At 44.9% G+C, this 20140-nt stretch overlaps 1 protein-coding gene across 5 annotated transcripts in view; it reads right to left on the bottom strand.

The window, feature by feature from the left end:
• Positions 1–20140, bottom strand: part of MAN2A2 (mannosidase alpha class 2A member 2) — a 109704-nt gene that overhangs the window by 15293 nt on the left and 74271 nt on the right. For all 5 annotated transcript variants that reach the window (XM_088472907.1, XM_088472905.1, XM_088472903.1 and 2 more), the window contains 6 exons: positions 19919–20033; positions 14471–14538; positions 12328–12493; positions 4527–4763; positions 3353–3475; positions 2105–2219 (listed from right to left, as the gene is read on the bottom strand). In XM_088472907.1, coding sequence (XP_088329033.1) covers positions 2105–2219; positions 3353–3475; positions 4527–4763; positions 12328–12493; positions 14471–14538; positions 19919–20033 — 824 coding nt within the window. The remainder of the gene's footprint in view (positions 1–2104; positions 2220–3352; positions 3476–4526; positions 4764–12327; positions 12494–14470; positions 14539–19918; positions 20034–20140) is intronic.

The raw sequence follows: 20140 nt of genomic DNA, 5'->3' as shown, positions 1-20140 counted from the left end.
GACCATAATGTCATGGTTGTTGTATCTGATAATATACCTAGGCTATAGCACTGCTGACCATAATGTCATGGTTGTTGTATCTGATAATATACCTAGGCTATAGCACTGCTGACCATAATGTCATGGTTGTTGTACACTCTCTGATAATATACCTAGGCTATAGCACTGCTGACCATAATGTCATGGTTGTTGTATCTGATAATATACCTAGGCTATAGCACTGCTGACCATAATGTCATGGTTGTTGTATCTGATAATATACCTAGGCTATAGCACTGCTGACCATAATGTCATGGTTGTTGTATCTGATAATATACCTAGGCTATAGCACTGCTGACCATAATGTCATGGTTGTTGTACACTCTCTGATAATATCCCTCTGATGAAAATAAAGTATTAGCTCTTAAGTTCTGTGAAACCAGTTAGGTTCCAGTGTTGCTAGCCCAAAGCGCTATTCACTTGTGTTGATCTCTGCTGTATAAATAAATCATGGATAATAATGAAGCAGCCCAGTAACTGTTTCTTTGTGACTGAGAGTCACAGGATGAGCACAATGTAAAGTGGTGGTGATAATAAATCAATGCCATATTATGGGTGTGTTGCTTTATTGATCCACCATTCTTTCTGCCTCAACCATTTCATCCTTGCTCTATTTAATAAACTGAGAGGATCGCTCTCTGCCAGATTTGTTGTTACAAAGCCATCTGTAATTGTATGCAGGAGCAGGAATAAGCTCCATAAATAACTAGGCGGCTGTTTATCTAGGGGTGAAACGTTGCAGCTGTTTATCAGAACTGATGAAGAGCAGTGGAATGGACCCAAAACCCTGGTATTGATTTATTCAGCCCAGTTTCACTCTGTTCTTCTTACTTGAACAAAATAAAATAGCTATACTTAGCAATGTGGGTATAATCTTAATGGGACATGGACTTGCAACATGGTACTAACAATATTCACAAATATATTACTATGCCCTGACAGTACATTAGACATGTCTAATTCTGATCTCGCTGCACAGGTGCCATAAGCGAGTTTTTGTATACAGCACATGCGCAGATGTGAATTTACATATCTTTGAATATGACCGACATATGCAGAGTCAGACGAAACTTGTCCGTATCTGTCCTTATGTGAATTTGGGCGTTTCAGTACGGCACATGGTGACCACAATGCGAGACGTGGAACTGACATGACTTGTGGGAGTGTCATGGGCGTACATACTCCCTGCAAACCTAGATGCACCAGTCCCTGCAAACCTAGATGTGTTTCCCATTGTAAACCTACATGCGCTTCTCCCTGCAAACAGATGAACTTCTCCCTGCATACATAGATGCACATTTATTTGCAATCCTAGATGCACTACTCCCTGTAAACCTAGATGTGCTACCCCCTGTAAACCTAAATGCGCTACTCCCTGCAAACCTAGATGTGCTACTCCCTGTAAACCTAGATGTGCTACTCCCTGTAAACCTAGATGTGCTACTCCCTGTAAACCTAGATGCTCTATTCCCTGTAAACCTAGATGCACTATTCTCTGCAAATCTTGTGCTACTCCCTGCAAAACTAGATATGCTACTGTAAACCTAGTTGCGTTGCTCCCTGTAAACCTAGATGGACTATTTCCTGTAAGTCTCGATGCGCTACTCCCTGTAAACCTACATTTGTTACTCCCTGTAAACCAAGATGCACTATCCCCTGCAAATCTCAATGCGCTACTCCCTGTAAACCTAGAGGTGTTTCCCACTATAAACCTAGATCCGCTAGTCCTTGCAAACCTAAATGCGCTTCTACCTGAACACCTAGATGTGTTTCTAGCTAGCAGTGTCTTTGAAGTATGCTGGGCGAACCAACCATGTGCGAGTCCGATGTAAAACCAAGGCATCTGGTGAGCTCATAAAGGTCCATCATGTACACTGTTCACCAATGGAATTACTGGTAGAATAGCTACTGTGTGTAGGAAAATATCACCCATCCAACATCAAGTGTTTGTGTTTGTTTTAGCTCTTTTACATATCACAACTTATCTTTTAACATCTTAATGAACATTTTGAGCACTGCAGAGAAAAGCCAGTGCACACTTACTGTCACCTGAAGAAACACTGACCTGGTACATTGTATAGCCTCATGACCTGCTGAACATGTTGAAAGTGGCAAGTCACCTCCGAAAAGAATGGACCCTCAATGATTCTTACCACTGGTGGGTCTTTGGGTGTATACAGCTGTGAACACATACAATCATCTTATACCAGGCAATGCTCATTAATTCCAAATAACAAAATATAATTTCCATCTCTCGTGAAGCCAAATCTCTCTGCTCATTTTAAATCTGCTCCATCTGCACTGCAACATGGTGCAACATTGTTACTACTTTTGTTTGCTTTGCTCCCCACTCAGAGACAGCCCCTTAATGAATATTTATCAGATTACCTGTTGCTAAACATTCTGCAGTTAATCAGTTAGATTGCCAGGGGGAAAAACAATTAGAGGTGAGTTGCCTTGCACATTATTTTACCACCTGTAACTTATGGAGACCTATCTTGTTAGAAGATTTGAGATGAGCATTGCACCTGCAAACATACGGCATAACATCGCTAATTTTTGCTCACACCTCTGGAAGATTATTGCATAGATAAGGGTGTTGAAACATTCCTAGATAATAAGATATTTGCCCTGCGGACACATAGAACAGGAGGGGAGAGAGAAAACATTCTTAGACAACTACTTTGCTACTTGTCACTGAAATTACACTGTGACCATTTCATAAGCACAAGTTGATCTGCTCCTAATTTCATCCCTTCTTCTAGGGGACAGAAGGTAGCATTCATACTTTTCTAGTAGAACTCATTGGTGCACCCTACAGGGCACCAGTATTATACTGGAATATAGAGAACATTTTAAGTGAAGACAAATGATTCACTATGGGGCCAATTCAATTAGCCATTAAGTGCCCGGAGCTATACAATTACTGCCCGCAGTAAGCCCACAACTAGTCCCGAGGGTGCACGTAACGCATATTTCTGCTTGCACCCTCTGGAGTGAGAAGCACATTTACTATTGCTTCCAGGGCTAGATGCAGGCAGTAAGCTCAGGGCACTTAGCCCGGAAGCTATGGCTTACTGTGAGAAATAAGTTAATAATTCCGAACTAAAACCTTGCGTTAAGTCCACGGCTAATTGAATCGGCCCCTAAATGTGTTTGTCCACCCACATACATTCTGAGATCTTCAAGAAATTCAGCCTGTGTACATTAACTTAGACACTGGTTGATCAGATATTAGACAAGTACAGAGCAAACAAAGGATGACCCTCGATTTACTCAGAAAATGGAACACGTGGATTTGTTTACTGTGTACCTTGGCATCTCCATCCGGTAAGAAGAGATAAGCTCCACTCTTGTCCTTGGATGTACGAGTTCCATAGATGAGAAATTCCATGTTAATCTTCTGTTCTTGCTCCTCTTTGTCTCGTTTAATACCCTGCAGAAATCAATAAGTAATTACATGAATCCTAACACAAACACATTCTCTAAACAGCATACAGATCTCATATGAAACCCAAAATACTTTTCCATTACACCATGAATTCATTAAATATCGGTATAGAAGAATAACTTCCACGTCCACTAAGTTCTACTTTCATTTTTCCAAAGGTTACCAAAGGGCACCAAAAAGTCTAGTTACGGCTCTGTAGCGGTTATTCGATATTTGCATAATTGGGTGTGTCTTAGATGTTTTTGGCGAATCAGCAGTGGCCTGTGGCTATTATCAGCAGCAGCAGCTTGCAACTTGCACCTGGGGTCAAGAACCCACACCTCAAAACAAGCTCATTTGCGCCTGTTAGGTAGTCATTCTGGGCTGTATTTGACAGTCACTCCTTTACGCTATATCTTGACCGTGTCTATGTGCCCCCTCTAACCTCCGTTACAGACCTCTTGGTGCAGGGATCCGTAAGTACAAAATGGGGCAAAGGATGCAGAAAAAAAAAAATACCCAGTTGAGGGGAAAAAAATGCAACTTACGTTTCCATCTAACACTAAACTAATTCTTCTGTGCTTAAGACTCCTCATTGGGCCACTTGGTTATACCCCCCACTGAAGTATTACGCAATCCCTAGCTTTTGGCCAGAGCTGTGAGACAAAAGAATGAGCCCAGCAAAAATGTCTACATAGAGCCAGTTTTGTAGGCACATGAGCACGCCCAATATTTGGTCAGTCACTAGCCAATTCTGTTGTGTATTTGAGCCATATGAGGGAGTGATGTAAGATGAGCACCTCTAAACATTCTAAAAAGTTGTCTTCTATGCTTGGAGGAGGCCATGGGTATCCAGTGAGAGAAGTGCTGGCTTGGGTTTTCTTATCCAAAAGTGCAAATTTAAATAGCAAGTGGTACGGTAATGGGGGAGAAGCATTTATGGGACCTGGAAATAAAGGCAACTAGTATTAAATATAAGTAAAGTACCTGTAAGTGCATCTCTCCCATTGGTAAAAAATTATATACAGATAATCAGGGGACATCTCCCTTCTCTCACCTTCAACAGACCAGTGGTGCCAGAGAACCACACCTGCATATACTGATTCTCCAGATAAAAGTCGTCAGTACTCGACTCCAAAATCTTGACCGGAAATACATCCTGCTTCTTTATGGTCAGATCCCTCCCATGGAGATATACACGGACACTAGATTTAAGGGTAGTGTGTGCATCAAATGACATGTAAAGCTGGAAGATGCTAAGTCCGAGAGATGGTAACCGGGCTGTGAAAGATACCTGCAACAGGGGAACAGACATTTTCTAACCAAACAACCCAACATTTAAAGTAAGAGTGTCCTTGATCAGTCAAAGTCACGGCAGAACCTAACCATACACCCACCACGACTGCCAAGCAACTTCTCATATTCCAGTGTCTGAAAGCCTAACATACAATTGATATATGCTTATTCCAGGATATTTCCTCTAAAGTAATTAAGTGCTATTTATTCCTGGTGGACTTGGGCAGTTTTAAAATAACCTTGATATAAGGAGTGATGTCTGCTGAAGACAAATCACTGTCAGGATTAGTCTGGGAATAATATACAGTAAACACTAGACTATGGCCTGTATTCAATTAGCGGCGAAAAGCCACGAAAAAGTATCGCCGATTGCGACTTTTCGCCAGGCGGAAACTTATCTCCGTATTCAATTGCAAACTCTTTTCACGTACGAGAAAATGCAATGCAATAGGGAAAAAGATTTGCCTATGAATAGGTGTCGAAATAAAGTGCAAAATCGCTATTTTGGGGTGCAAAGGTGGGAAAACTGCGTAAAAAACCCCCTAAAAAAATAAGAGGAACACCCCAAAAAATTTCTTTGAAAAAGGTGGTGAAAAAGTGCAAAGTGGGCTACAAACTTAAAAAGTAGCGAAATAGACTTTTGGGGGGGTCTGCAAGTATGGGTGAGGTGTTTTTTGAATTGCAGGTGCTTGCTGCAGGTGCGTTTTTCAAGTTTTTTTAAACTTTTCTTTAGCGACTTTAAAGTTTAATCCATGCTTGCACCCATTTTCAAGAATCCCAAATTTGACAGGACTACTTATTTTAACCAAAACATACTGCTTAATGCTATTCTTCACCACTACTGCAAATACACTAATCAGAAGAAATTGATACACCTTAAGTACCCCAAATAGCTTTATTAGGGCTATTCGGGGGCATGTACATTGATCCCCAATGTTAGTGCATCATTTAGGGGGTGTCAGGCTGATTTCCCCAATTCTGACAGGACTTTTCGCCGGGTATGCAATCGCCGGGTTGCGTTTTTGCGTGTTTTTGAATTGAATAAGGCGAATAGCAGGGGCGTAGCTAAAATACGCGATATAGGCGGAAAGTCCGGCATTTGAAAACAGTATCACGGGTGCGAAACTAATTGAATACGGGTCTATGTTTTATCATCAATGTATAAGCCTCTACAGAAAGTGTGAAGGCATTTGAACTAATTTACAATCATTAAAAACATACACACTCGAGTATAGACAATGTGGTCTTAAATAAGGTTGTGATTGCTTTTTATTTTGAAATTAATATATGGCCTGGACCAGCCCCACTTCCTCGCCTTACTACCTATGGGTGCATGCACACCTGGTCTTGTGAGGCAGGCTCGCATTCTTAATTTGATGAATCACAAGTATCCCATGGGTAAGGGTAAAGTATGTAATACACATTGCACATGACCCTCAGAGGCCACAGTGGCATGCCTTGTTTTGATCCTTAGTTCATTCCACTTATGAGATTTGCAAGTACTCCGACTAGAAATGCAGGTGTGAACGGAGCCCTTAGGGCCAAAAACAGGATTTTGGTACTTACCGATAAATCCCTTTCTCCGAATCCACAGGGGACACTGGAGTTCAAGACAGTGGGGTATAGACGGTGGTAGAGTAGAGCCTGGCACTTTAAATAATTTAGAAGTGTGACTGGCTCCTCCCCCTCTATGCCCCATCAGCCCCAGTTTAAGAACTGAGCCCGAGAGGAGACGGAGGACAATAGGAAGACCAGGAGAAGGAGAAAGTCCACAGAACGGAACAAAACCGACTGAAGGAGAACAGAGGACCACTGCAGGGAACACATGCAGTCACACAACCATATAAGGACCCAACAAAATGGCATGTACGCAGCGCTGGGCGGGCGTCCAGTGTCCCCTGTGGAATCGGAGAAAGGGATTTATCGGTAAGTACCAAAATCCTGTTTTCTCCTTCATCCACTAGGGGACACTGGAGTTCAAGACAGTGGAGACGTCCCAAAGCCAACCTCCCGGGTGGGAAGCGCGGAGAACTTGCAGACCCTTCAGCCAAATGAAACAGGAACCTCCCAGAACCGGAGGCCCAACGGAAGGCAAGAGCCGAGGATCAAGTGTCGTAGAGCATAGGAGACAATTAGAACTCCTTGCTGAACAGTCACAGAAATTCCACAACTTACAACGTAAATCGAATGGAATAAAGCAGCTAGTGAGAAAACATTTGCAGATGAGAAGCATCAGAACACTGTAAACTCATCGGAAAACAGACCAAGCCGGACCGTTGGGAGCAGAGAACCCCAACCAGAATCCTTAGGAGAAGGGCAGTAACCCAAGAACAAAACTCGAGAAACCGTACCAGATTCGGAAACCGTAAGCTGCCGCAGTTGCAGACAGCAGAATCCCAGCACTGCTGGACATAACTCATATAGATATAAGTGTAACGATACCAATCTACAGATACAAAGCTGATCCTGTCCACAGACTCCTAACAAAGAGTATACAGGGAGCCAAAAGGCAAGACCGAACAGTCACCATGAAACAGTCTTGAGGTCCAACTACTACAAGGTTCTTAACCAACAAAAGGGCTAGACCATAGAAGTCTAAAACGAGTGGAGATCCCACTGGGAATGAGGCAGAGGCGGCTTCGAGAAGATTGAGACTACCATCCCTTCAGAGGGTCAGACAGTAGTACAACCCAATCTGGAAACAGAGGGATAAGCAGCAACTGAAACCCTGCAGTAGAAAAGAAACCACATCAACAAACCCTAAACAACAGACCTCTTCCAAAAAGATGGAAGTGCGTAGTCAGTACCAACTGCTGGCCCAAACATAGTCTGAAACAACCAGGACACCCTAGCAGTTAAAGAGCACGGATGCAACAGCCAGCCAGGGAGCGCTACCAATATAGGGAAGCATCCCATACAGCAAGGCTAGAGCACTTCAGACAACCATGAAGGTACCCGTCAGGTACTTGTCAATGTGATGAAATAGCAACAGATGCTGAACGGAAAAACCCACCTGCGTGGAACATAGTGACTGTCTCACTTTAATAGAAAGATGTGCAATTCAGTCCATAACCCCAACAGATTCTAGTAGAATAGTGTAACTAAGCTCAATGTTGGAACAATGTACCCACACACCAGGAAAGCTCTAAAACGTAGAGCCAACTGATTAAAAGAGCGGATGGCTGCTAGGACAGCAGCTAGGGTGCGTAAGGGAGAATAACGGCTATGTAATGTCAGGTTGCCTGAAATAGGAGCCTCTTCCAAGGCATTTAGTGGAGTAAGCCCGCTTACCTGTGAGCGACCAGAAGCCCTCTGGACGCTATGTAGAATGTCACTGACCTTTTCCATCTCACAGCAACCAGCCACGTCAGGTATAGAGTGTAGCTTCAGTAGGTTAAGACCAATGCTCTACAGCACAGACTTTAGTCTGGCGATGTTGCAGTAGAAAATACTGTAGAAAACTAGCAAAAGGTTAGTGGAGACAAGAAGGTTGTACAACAGGACTCTATACCGGAGCGTGTTCCATAAGGGATGTTTATCCATATAGAGATCATACATATAACCCAAAAATGGTCTGCTAGCATAACATCCTTACATTAACACTGATAATGGTGAAGTGCGTATTACGCCCACCAAACTAATACAATCCAGGCCTGAACCCTGCCTATATCGGCGGGTGGCCCTGGGCCTTCATGTAAATTAACTAAGTAAGCCTGGAGGAAGGTAGAGAACCTGGATTCTTTATAAACTGATAGGAAATGTACGTAGGGGCCCTTCAGAGACTCATTTTATTGAGATATGCGACATGACAATAATATGGAGTACCGGAATCTATGCTGAGACAGGTACCTGTACATAGAGTGCGTTAGTTATCCCAAGTAAAAAAGGGATATATCTGTAGTGATAACCCCAGTTAGGGTTAAAAAACAGGATTTCCCAATTATTAAGAAATATTCATAAACATAGTTGCATGAGAAGGCAAACTCTTTGAAAGGAAGAGTTAATGCCAACATAGTAAGTTTACTTGTCAGACTCCTGGACCAGGAGATCAGCATGCTATATATATATAATATATATCCTGCATTCCTGGTGTCAAATCAGTTCACTACCAAGTGCGCCACTGGAGTGTAGATGTAAATAATAATAGGTCCCCCGAAAAGGGGTGTCATAGCCTGACAGAAACAGAACTATAACCCCTCGAGTACATATCGTTATTACATGTGTGTAGATACAAGAAGGCCCCAGGACCTGTATCAGGTCCATACTAGAAGCAATGCCTTAGGAAATTGTGACTATCCCTATGTAAGCTGCAGAACATGACTTGTCTATACAGCCACAATTTAATATATACTGATATAGCCTACAGCTTCTGGTAATCTCAGGCAGCTTCCCATCTGTGACATTATAGGTAACCTAATGATTGTGAAAGTATAGGCATACTTAGATAGATAGATAGATAGATAGATAGATAGATAGATAGATAGATAGATAGATAGATAGATAGATACATACACACACACATATATATATATATATATATGTATATATATATATATATATATATATATATATATATATACATACAAACATATCCATCCATACAGATATGTACACACTTAGGAAGAGATAGTGTAAAGCGGAGTTCTTGTGCCAACTACCGCGTCAGGAGTGCTAGGTATCAGATATAAAACTAATAACAGATCCTGCCCCTGCTTATGAGGATAAGAAGTGATACATATATATATCCACATATGCTTACTCGTACCTACTACAAGATTAGCAAGGGACAATAATTTTTTTTTTTTAATATAACATGAGCATAGTTAGAGCCGTGGAAGAAACTGAGCCTCAGGACAAAATTCATTCCAGACATGTATATGTTCTAAAGCAGGGCTTAGTATAAAATACAAATATATTACCTACATACTGTACATACATACATACATACATACATACATACATGTGGCTACTTCCAAGCAGGGAGACTGCTCATGTGCCGCGTGTGGCCGTCATTCTGCTACGGCGTAGGATATGTTAGCAGCACGCTGTCCCAGACTGGTTTCGATCCTGGGACCCTTCTGTTACTGGTGTACCCGCCTTATCAGGTGAGCCATTTTAGCTCCAGATGCACCAGGTTTTAGAAGTGGGAATGCAAAGACAACCTCAGTGCTGTGAGGCAGCAATGCCAACCACTGCCCCGGCAGTGCGTCACTAACTTATTCTTGTGCGTGCTGTCAAGGGAGCACATAAGATATAAATCTATATAGATGCACATATGCATACCTTTTAAGGGAAGCGCAGAAGGCTGGTTGGAAGGTTTTAAAACCAGCTTATAATATAGTATATGTGCTGCCACATATATGTATGTTCATCTAGGCAGGCTAACTAGTGTACCATAAGGTAGCCTTCACAGGCTATGATAAATAAATTCCCTCAGATGGGACTAGAACCCACTGTGTATGGCTCACCATTCCGCTGCATTAGGTGGTTGAGCTATTCAAGCTCATTCCGCGTGCGGAGTGCGCGCCAACCGGAGAGCAAGTCCAGAAGTCAGCTAGGTGCCCTTTGTTATAGATCCAAGGGGAAGCTTGACAGGCGTAATACCTGGCGCTGCAAAATGTGGCTCCTCCCCTTCAAATGGTGGGACCATGTCACGTCAGAACAGCGCTTTTAGTCGGAATTGTATATTTGGCGCAGAATACAATTACCGAGAGCCGCGCCACTAGCTACAGTGCAGAGCGCGTCCTCGGGAAGCTCACCCTCATGTGAGGCAGAGGAGAAACACAATACTATGTCACTGCTGGAGTGCAGGATGCACCACACATAGGTCCCTTTCCTTATATAACTAAAGGAAAGCCTTACTGGGAATTGGCCGCTGAACACTATGGTTGCACAGCGCTGTTCTTGGAGCAAGGGAAGGGGGGGACGACAAGGAATGGACACCACGGTCTCTCCTCCTATGATAATCTTGCTTCACAAGAGTGACAGTGTGGCAGCACCGCCTGTCACAAATCCCCATTAAAATAACACCTCCGCTGCTAGACAGGAGAGGAGCAATATGCAGCTTGGCATGGCGGGAGACCCGGACTCAGCCGGTTTCAGCTGCGGCGGGCTCCGCTGAGTCGGAGGCTGTATAAGGCTTTTCCTTTTAAGAGGGAAACCTGATAGTTGTGTTGTATAAATGGTTCCACCTGACTAGCACCGACTGAAACAAGCTGCCCCCTCAACAGAACCACATAAGCGGAGATCCTGAATCACTCAGCATGCGCAACCGAGCGAGGATGGGGGAGGGTGCAGCAATAGCTGGACATCACCAGCAGTGCAGCAGGTGTACACTGAACTAAACTGCGTTTATGCAGGTAGTTGCTACTGCTCTTGCAGGCACTGGTCCGCGCTGTATTTCATCACTGAGCCTCTCGCGGTGGATGCAGCCTCTTTGTGGGCCCAGAACTCTCCCTGCTATGGAGAAGGGAGGCGCCCTGCTCTCCCTGGCAGAGCATGGCCGTCGGAGCTAAGCCCCGCCCCTTTACCGCCGGGAACAGAGTCCCCGTCACAGGCTCTATCCGTTATAGGGCTGCTCTGTAAGGAGCCGTAATAGAGGCCGATAACACTGCCTCTCTACTGCAGGGAGAGGGGAGATCGCTCCCCATCCGTCAGCACAGCGCCTGTAAATGACAAATGCGGGATAGCTGTGTTCCTACACGGAGACTGCAGGGATGCTGTTACCGCTCTCCTCATAGAGGGGGATGTCGGCTTGGACGCGTGACTCTATGCGCGGTAGCTCCGCCCCCTAGTTAGATCTGGCATATCCTATGCCGGGCATAGAACGGGGAACTTCTAAAATAAGGACCCAGTTGGAGCATTAGCATGCTGAGCTGTTTAGTTCAGCTATATGGGGGCGGAGGGGCCGCAGATCTACCTCAGTCCCTCGCTAGTCGGGGGAAGAGATTATACTTACCACTGCTGGCATCAGGGCTGCGGCTAAGCATATGGAAGCACGGACACAGCTTCTATATTAAGCTGTGGCGTGTCCCTCCCTGAGCTACTGCCAGGGTGCCTGGGACCCGGACACACACTCTTTATTAGTGGTGGCGGGTCTCCTGATGCCTCCATGTAGCAGGCTGACAGATGCAGTTCTCTGTCAGCCTGTCCTCAATGCTTTGTGAAAGCTATAATATAAAATAAAGTGAAAATAAGATAAAATTACTAAGTGTGGGCTGGAGCTCAGCCCTATGTGACCGGCTCTCTCGGGCACATTCTTAAAACTGGGGCTGATGGGGCATAGAGGGGGAGGAGCCAGTCACACTTCTAAATTATTTAAAGTGCCAGGCTCTACTCTACCACCGTCTATACCCCACTGTCTTGAACTCCAGTGTCCCCTAGTGGATGAAGGAGAAACAGATGATCCACTAATTGAGGAAGACCTAACAGCAAATAAGCAACATCATCATTTATATGGTGCCACTACACTTATTCTGCAGCGCCAGCCAGTATACAGGAGTCAGGGCTGACAAGGACGGTGTGGGGTAAACATGCAGACATGTATATCTTTATTTGCTGACCTGGTACACGTCAGGGTTCATGTCAGTTGCAGACTGCCATATTGGACTAAGCTGGACGGCCATCGGCTGTCCTTCCTCTGTAAGCACCCGAACGTGAGGTGTGTTCACCAGGAAAGAGACCACACACACACGATTTTGTTCCACTGGGTTGAAGACTACCACATACCTATAACACAGCCAAAGAAAAGAGTCTGAGCACATCTTTGATATGAGAAACCAGAGGAAGAGGAAGGAAGGATTTCAATTGCATTCTAAGTCATAAACCACTGACGCAACTATATGCCTGAATTATTATTTAAAGATCCTAAATATCTGTCTCTAACATCTATCTATGACTAGCAACCCTCCCTGGCTTCGCACAGGAGTAATTTAATCTCGCCATAGCCCTCTGCATTTCATAACAACCTACACCATCTCACCACAGCCTCCTGCATCTCACTCCTGTCCCTGCATCTCACAACAGGATCGGTATGAATGACTGCCGGACCTATGTCCGGCGGTTCAAATCCCGAAGCCGGATGACCGGCACCAGTGAAGATCTCGATGGGTAAGTAAACTAACTATACCTAATCCTCTCCCCCCCTCTAACCCTCCCTTAGGGGTGCCTAACCCTAACCTTCCCCCCTAGTGCGTAACCCTAACCTCCCCATCCCCGCAGCCTAAACTTAACCCTCCCGGGGGGTGCCTAACCCTAACCCTACCTTCCCCTAGCTTGACCCTAACCCTCCCCGGGGTGGTGCCTAACCCTCCCCCCACGGCTGTCCGCGCCCGACGCCTGGCTTACCTTCGTTCGGTATGCCAGGCATCGGGCTCCCGGCGTAGGGATAATGATAGGAGTCGGGATTTTGATGCCTATCATTAGTCCCGTCGGGACTGCACAATTGGGAAGCTGGCGGTCGGCATTTCGACCGTCGACTTCCTGACTGCATACCCTCACAACAGCCTCCTGCTTCTCACTACTGCCCCCCGCATTTCACCATAACATCCTACATTTCACCACAGCCCCTTGGATCTCACCACAACCCTCTGCTTCTCACCACAACCCCCACTGCTGCTGCTACCCTGCAGCTGGCTGGGGCCCGGTCACTGGGATTTGCTTGGAAGGGCAGAAGGATCATGGATGACAGATTTGTATTACAGCTACCGTAAGCATTATCAACAGCATGTGCCTGGGGCTGGGGCACCTGTGCATGTTTCCACAGCCTCCATGTGCACCCTTCCCCAGCTGCCGAACTTGGCGATGAGCAATGTCCTCTGTATTTCCTGGGAATCTTGTTGAGCTTCCTCGTCGCGGTGCAGTGCCCAAGACCAATGCTGACTACCAAGGCGTCTCCTGCTCACCAAGGCCATACGGCTGAGTGGGAACATCATGCTGGAGAGGGAGCACTGAACGGTGGGAGAGAGTTGGCCGGAGTCCGCCTGCAGTTTCAGCGTAGGGATGGACATCGAAATCCGATGGTTATTAACCATCGATGTTTGTGTTACGATGGCAGTGTTTTACCATTTGATGGTGGCAGACTGATGTTTGCCACCATCGAATGGAAATCATTCGATGGTGTTCCGATGGTTGTTTATGTTTATTAAATTCCTGATAGCTATGCCTCCCCTGGCTCCTTCCTGGCTACAGTGACTGCATGAGGGCATCTTCATGGGTTCGTTGGAGGCTCTCTCTGCCTCCGACGTGATCCTGCTCAGGCTCATACTCCCTCCCCTCTCTAGGCTGCTGCTAAGCAACCGTGAACATTGCTAGCTCTGCTCGGCCCTCACTTTGCTGTTTCAACACCATGGACAGCTACTCCACTTTAGCTTGGTGTAAGATTAGATTTTTTTTTCTGTGACTGCTTCACTAAAATAGTCACTGCTCGACTCCCACTTGTCACAGATGAATAGTTCATACACCTAAACTTTCCTTGACCAATGCTGTATAGAACAGTGAAAACCCCATCAAAATCCACCTAGTGGTTCAAGAGATTAGCCTGAACGAACACACAGACCCCAGAACAGGGAACTTTCTTTTATATATAGAGAGATGGTAACACACTTAGGACCTAAGGACCATTAGGAAGCCAAATTATATAATATTTACATAAATATAATCATTCATTTAAATATACTAAAACATGAGATGTATGTATCAGCGTACCTTGGAGATGTACTTAATTTAATAACCGTTTTCTCTGGCAGTGTTTCCTGGGTCATCCGGCTATCATCCTGAAAGTGAACAGCAATAGATTAATCTTGCTAATTTACAAAATACAATGGTAGCTACACATTTGCTAGGCTATATAACCTTTAACATTTACTAGGTTTATTTGGTAAACTGACTATTGTATACTACATAGCCTTTAATTACCAAAGGGTGCAAAATGACATATTGGCAGCATAGTGGTATAGTGGTTAGCATTACTGCCTCATAGCACTGAGTCATGACTTACTAGTCATGGCCTATCTGTGTGGAGTCTATATGTTCGTCCTGTGTTTGCGTGGGTTTCCCGCGGGTGCTCCAGTTTCCTCTCACACTCCAAAAACACTTGTATGCTAGGGAATTTAGGCCCTCATTCAGAGCCGTACGCTCTGAGCAGAGCGCACGCTCTGAGCAGAGCGCACGCTCTGAATGAGGGCCGCCCTCCATAATTATGGAGCATCCTCCTGGACGCTCGTATAGCTGTGGGTCACCACCCACAGCTTATACGAGCGTGCAGTTTGATGGCCGCGATGGTCTTGACCATCACGACCATCGCCACTGCGAGCCGGAGCCTGCGGTTGAGTTTTTCAACCGCAAGGCCCGGAGTGATTTTGGCTCTATCAGAGCCAAAATCACTCCCACTGACATCACTAGTGATGTCAGTGGGCCGGCTTCTGACGGTAGGCGTTCCCTTGGGAACGCCCCCGTCAAGGAGGCACGCCCCCGGCACGCCTACCAAAGGGGGCGTGCTGTCAATCAACATCGACAGCACGCCCCCTTTGATCAGACACAACGAGCGAAAGAAAGTCCTTCGCTCGTCGCGTCTGGCGCATGCGCACGACGGTGCTCCCGCCATCGTGCGCATGCGCAGTGCACAACATCGACCCACTTGCGAGCGGACAGCCGATTGCGAGTGGGTCTGAATCAGGCCCTTAGACTGTAGGCTCCATTAGGGCAGGGACAGACATTAATGATATTTTCTCTACATAGTGCTGCATAAATTGCAAGCACTATATCAATAAACAATAATAATAATTATAACATTATTTAAAAGCAAAATAAAGGGCAAAAGGCCTGTTGCACAGTTGAATGTAAATTAGTTGTGGATGCTCTCGCATTGCATGCATGGAACAAAGGGCCTGATTCAGTCCCGTTCGCTAGGCTGCGTTCGCACGTAACCTGCTGATGTTTGCAATGTGTGCATGCGTACAAGACGCAGTGCGCGTGCGCGAAGTAGTTCATGCAATCGGGAAGCATTCGCACCCTATACATAGACGCCCTCTAGAATGTGTGTCAGGACGAGACGTTTGTGGGTGGTCGATGGAAACGGGGTCGTGGTGGTGCGAACGCAGGCGTGTCTATGCATCTTAACGCCGTTTCAGGGGCATGCATAATTAAGATGCAGCGTGATAATACACGTCACATGGCTGAATTACACACAGCAGCACTCGCAGTGCTTGCGGTAGGGTATGCGTATGGGTCCGATGTTACAGATTGTGTAATACACTTCCTGGAAGGGAAAGTGGGCATCTTGTGTCAGGCTGGTGGGCGTCTAAATACATACCGCGATCGCATAGCAAGACATAGGGGCATATTCAGTTAGCCGCGAAAAGTCCCGTACTTTTCGCATGGTGTACTTTTTACCGACATCGCTGGTTTTAAATGCGAAAAAGTATCGCGCGTGTCCCCGCTTATCACCATTTTCAATTAGAAATCAGCGAAAACGGGACCCGGCGAAACTGTAATTTGTGAAAAGTGCTGTCAGATTTGGGGAAATCAGCCTGACACCCCCCAAACGATGCACTGACAATTGGGTTCACTCTCTTAACCCCCAAATAGGCCTGCTGAAGGTATTTGGGGTACTTAAACGGTCTCAATAGCTGCTATTTAGTGCCTTTGCAGAGGTGGTGAAGAATAGCATTTTGCTTTTTTTTTTTTTAAATAAAATAAATAGTCCCAGCAAATTTGGGGTACCTGAAAATGGGTGCAAGCATATTTTTAAGTTGCTAAAGTGAAGTTTTAAAACTCGTAAAAAAATCCACTTTCCGCAAGCACCTGCAAACTTAAAAACATCTGGGGCATTTTTGGGGACCCCCCTGGAGTCTATTACGCTAGTTTACAAGTTTGTCCCCCAACTTTGGACTTTTTCGTCCCCAAAACGAAAGTACTTTTTTGGGGTGATCTAAGAACTTTTTAAAACTGTTTTAAATGCAGTTTACCTTTGGGGGACTGTCCCAAGAGTGCAGGAGGGTTCCCGCAGCTTTGCACCCCAAAACCCCAAATCTGCACTTTTTTTCGACACCTATTCATAGGCGAAAATTTATTACAGGTCCCACTGCATTGAGTTTCCGCAGCGGCAAAAAGTCTTTGGAATTGAATACGGAGGAAACTTTTGGCAAGGCGAAATTACGTCACCAGCGATACTTTTCTGCAGAAACAGACTTATCGCGGCTAATTGAATACGGCCCTAGTGGGCATGCTAATGTCTTGCTTGCAATCGCAGAATTTGCATACTCAGGCTGCTGAGGCCTGCGTGCGAACGCATCCTAGCGAGAGGGTCTACATGCGGACATTTGCTCCTATGCAGAGTTGTACATATGTGTGCACCCACTCCCTATCCATACACTTGGTTGGATTCTTGTAAACTTCATCAGGATACACTTGCAGCAGCCTAAGCTTGGTTCAAAAGATGCAATGGAAAACAGACGTATTTATGCTAGCTTGCAATCGTGCATAGCCCAAAATTCTGTGAACATGCCCTCTCTGACATATGTCTAGGTGAGGATGCCCAATTAGCCCCATCAGTGCCAAGTAAAGATGTTATTAAAAAGCATCTGACTGTGCATAGCTGATGCTTGCGCACGCTCTGTCTTCATCATGTGCAGAGGATACACAACAGCCATAAGCTCAACTCTGCATCATGACCAAAGTGTTCATCTTTGGCCTTGGACCACATCTGAACTAAGCTAACAATAATGACAGTGTCTGTTGCCACCTCTAAACAGAGCTAAATTATTTAAGATGTTTTGTACAGTTTTTAAATAAAACTAAAAAAAGAATCAATACTGTGCTCACATGAAAAAATATGGAATATGCAATTACTGTTTTACTTCTTTATATATAGCTTCAAGATTGTCCTTTACTGTACACAATTGCTTAACTTGTGTGTTGAAGAAAATTGCAATAAACATTTAACACAAAACTCTGCAATTGTTAAGTGACATAAAACAGTAGCCTACTAATAGAAAACTGAAGCCACATATATAAATATTGTCCTTTATATGTCTCTAGATTTCAGAGCTGGACCTTGTTCCAACACAGACTTTTAGGGGTATTCAATATGGAGCGAAAACTCAGTTTTTGCGATGTTTTCGCACCAATGACGTAATTTTTGGAGTTTTTGGTTTTACACCGTATTCAATTTCAAAGACTTTTCGCAGGTTCGAAAAGTCTTTGAAAAAAAAATGGGGATAATTTTTCACCACTGAATAGGTGGCGAAGAAAAGTGCAGAATTGGGGTTTAGGGGTGCAGGCTTAAAAAAAATAGCCTGCACCCTTCAGAATGACCCCTTGAAACGATCTGTGTAAAAAAGAAAAAAAAAAATCGGGACACCCCAAAAAAAGCACTTTGAATTTGGGGGCCCAAAAAAAAATGTTGGGGGACAAAGTTAAAAAATAGCGAAAGTGACTCTGGGGGGGTCCCAAGTATGCCCCAGGTGTTTTTTTTCATTGCAGCTGCTTGCGGCAGGTGGGTTTTTCACGATTTTTTCAAGTCACTTTACCAACTTTAAAATATGATGACCCCCATTTTCAAGTACCCCAAATTTGCTGGGCATAGTTATTTTTCCCCCCCAAAAAAATTCTAAATGCTCTTCTGCATCATTTTCTTCAAAGTCACATTTATGCACTTGGCGCGGCTATTAGAAACCCCGACTTCCTTCAGTAGTTAAAAATGGGGGCACCCATAGTGATCCCCCATGTCTACACATCTTTAGGGGGTTCCCTAGAATATTTTCCGAAAATTCCTGTTTTTGTTGAACCTGTAAAAAAAAGTTGCAAAAATTTACAAAAAAAAAATGACATAAGGTCCCCCCCAAAAGCCAAACCAGCCCCAGGCTTGCCAGCCAGTGGTGGTTTCTAAAAATACGTGGAACAAAATGTATAGGGTTCCACCGTATTTTAGAGACCAACACCAGGCTGCAGGGACTAGTGCTGGTTTTAAATATAGGGGGCAAAAAAGACGTGGGGTACCCCCTATATTTAAGACCAGCACCAGACCCAACTGACCAGGGTGTAATGCCACAGCCCGGAGACCCAATCACCGGGGCTCCAGGTCCAAAGCATTACACCCCAAGTCGATCAGCGCAAGCCGGTGATCTCGGGGGAGTCGGGGACCCCCCAAAAAAGGGTCCCCCCTCTCCCGAGCATCACAGGCTTACGCTGAAGCCTGGGGCTCATCCCCATACCCCTGGAGCGCTGGGTATGGGTGTAATAGGGGGACCAAATAATGTCACACTATTGTACTTTACAGTGGAACTACAAGTGCCAGCAGACATGCGGCACCTGTAATTTCACTGTAAAATAAATAGTTAAAAAAAGACAAAACACACACACCGTGTCCAGTATAAGTTTATTACACATACCTACCAATTCACACATACTTACCTATACCAGATGTTCGGTTCCCTTGTCCAAGTAGGATCTCCCAAAAACATGGCTCTGCAAGAAAGATTTCATACTCACCTACATCCAGCGCTGGTCTCCACAGTAATCCATGGGTGTTTTAAAACAAAAAAAATGCGTTACCCGATCCACGGAACACAGCTATCTGTATGTGTGTTGCTACACATACAGATAGCTCCAGAATGCCCGTAATCGGCACTTCACGGGGCACTGCAGTCCAGAGAGCCAACCAGCGGCAGCGCTGACTGTAGAACTGTCAGTTGCCGGAGCCAATCAGCGGGCGCTCTACAGTGAGCGCTGCCGCTGATTGGCTCACGGGACTGCAAGGCCCGTGAAGTGTCGATAGCTGACATTCGGGAGCTATCTGTATGTGTAGTAACACATACAGGTAGGGGTACATGTAGGGGTCCTACAATTATTTCCAAAAAATTCCCATTTGTTTTCGCCAATCCAAGTATCGCCGGGTCCCGTTTTCGTCGATTTCATATTGAATACGGGGATAAACGGGGGCGCGCGCGATAATTTTTCGCCGGCAAAAGCTCCGATGTGCGGCGCAATTTTCGACGGCGAGGTTAACGTTTCATATTGAATACCCCTCTTTGTGTTTCGTAATTTTTTTTCTCATTGGAAGGAGCAATGGGACTTATTAATTCACATTGCTGAAAATTGATCTATTGAAAACAGACTTGTAATACTAGCTTGTCGTGTCCATAGTATAATTACCGTGCTGAGGAACGGCACAGAATGATCATAGTGATACTTCTCCTTGTCTGCCACAACGAGGTAGTGGGCTGCATTAATTAAGATGCGTTTCATATTCATCAGCGAATGGAGCAATCTAAGTAGGACAGAGATATGAACATGCAGAGACGTGACATGCAGAGATATGCCACCAGATACAAATCAGGGAGAAGCAAAGAGCAGATACATTACCATTAAACAAAA

This window comes from Taudactylus pleione, unplaced genomic scaffold (assembly GCF_031769625.1).
Source record: "Taudactylus pleione unplaced genomic scaffold, aTauple2 ptg000129l, whole genome shotgun sequence".
Classification (NCBI taxonomy): Eukaryota; Metazoa; Chordata; class Amphibia; order Anura; family Myobatrachidae; genus Taudactylus; species Taudactylus pleione.
This window is presented reverse-complemented; position numbering and strand designations above follow the sequence as displayed.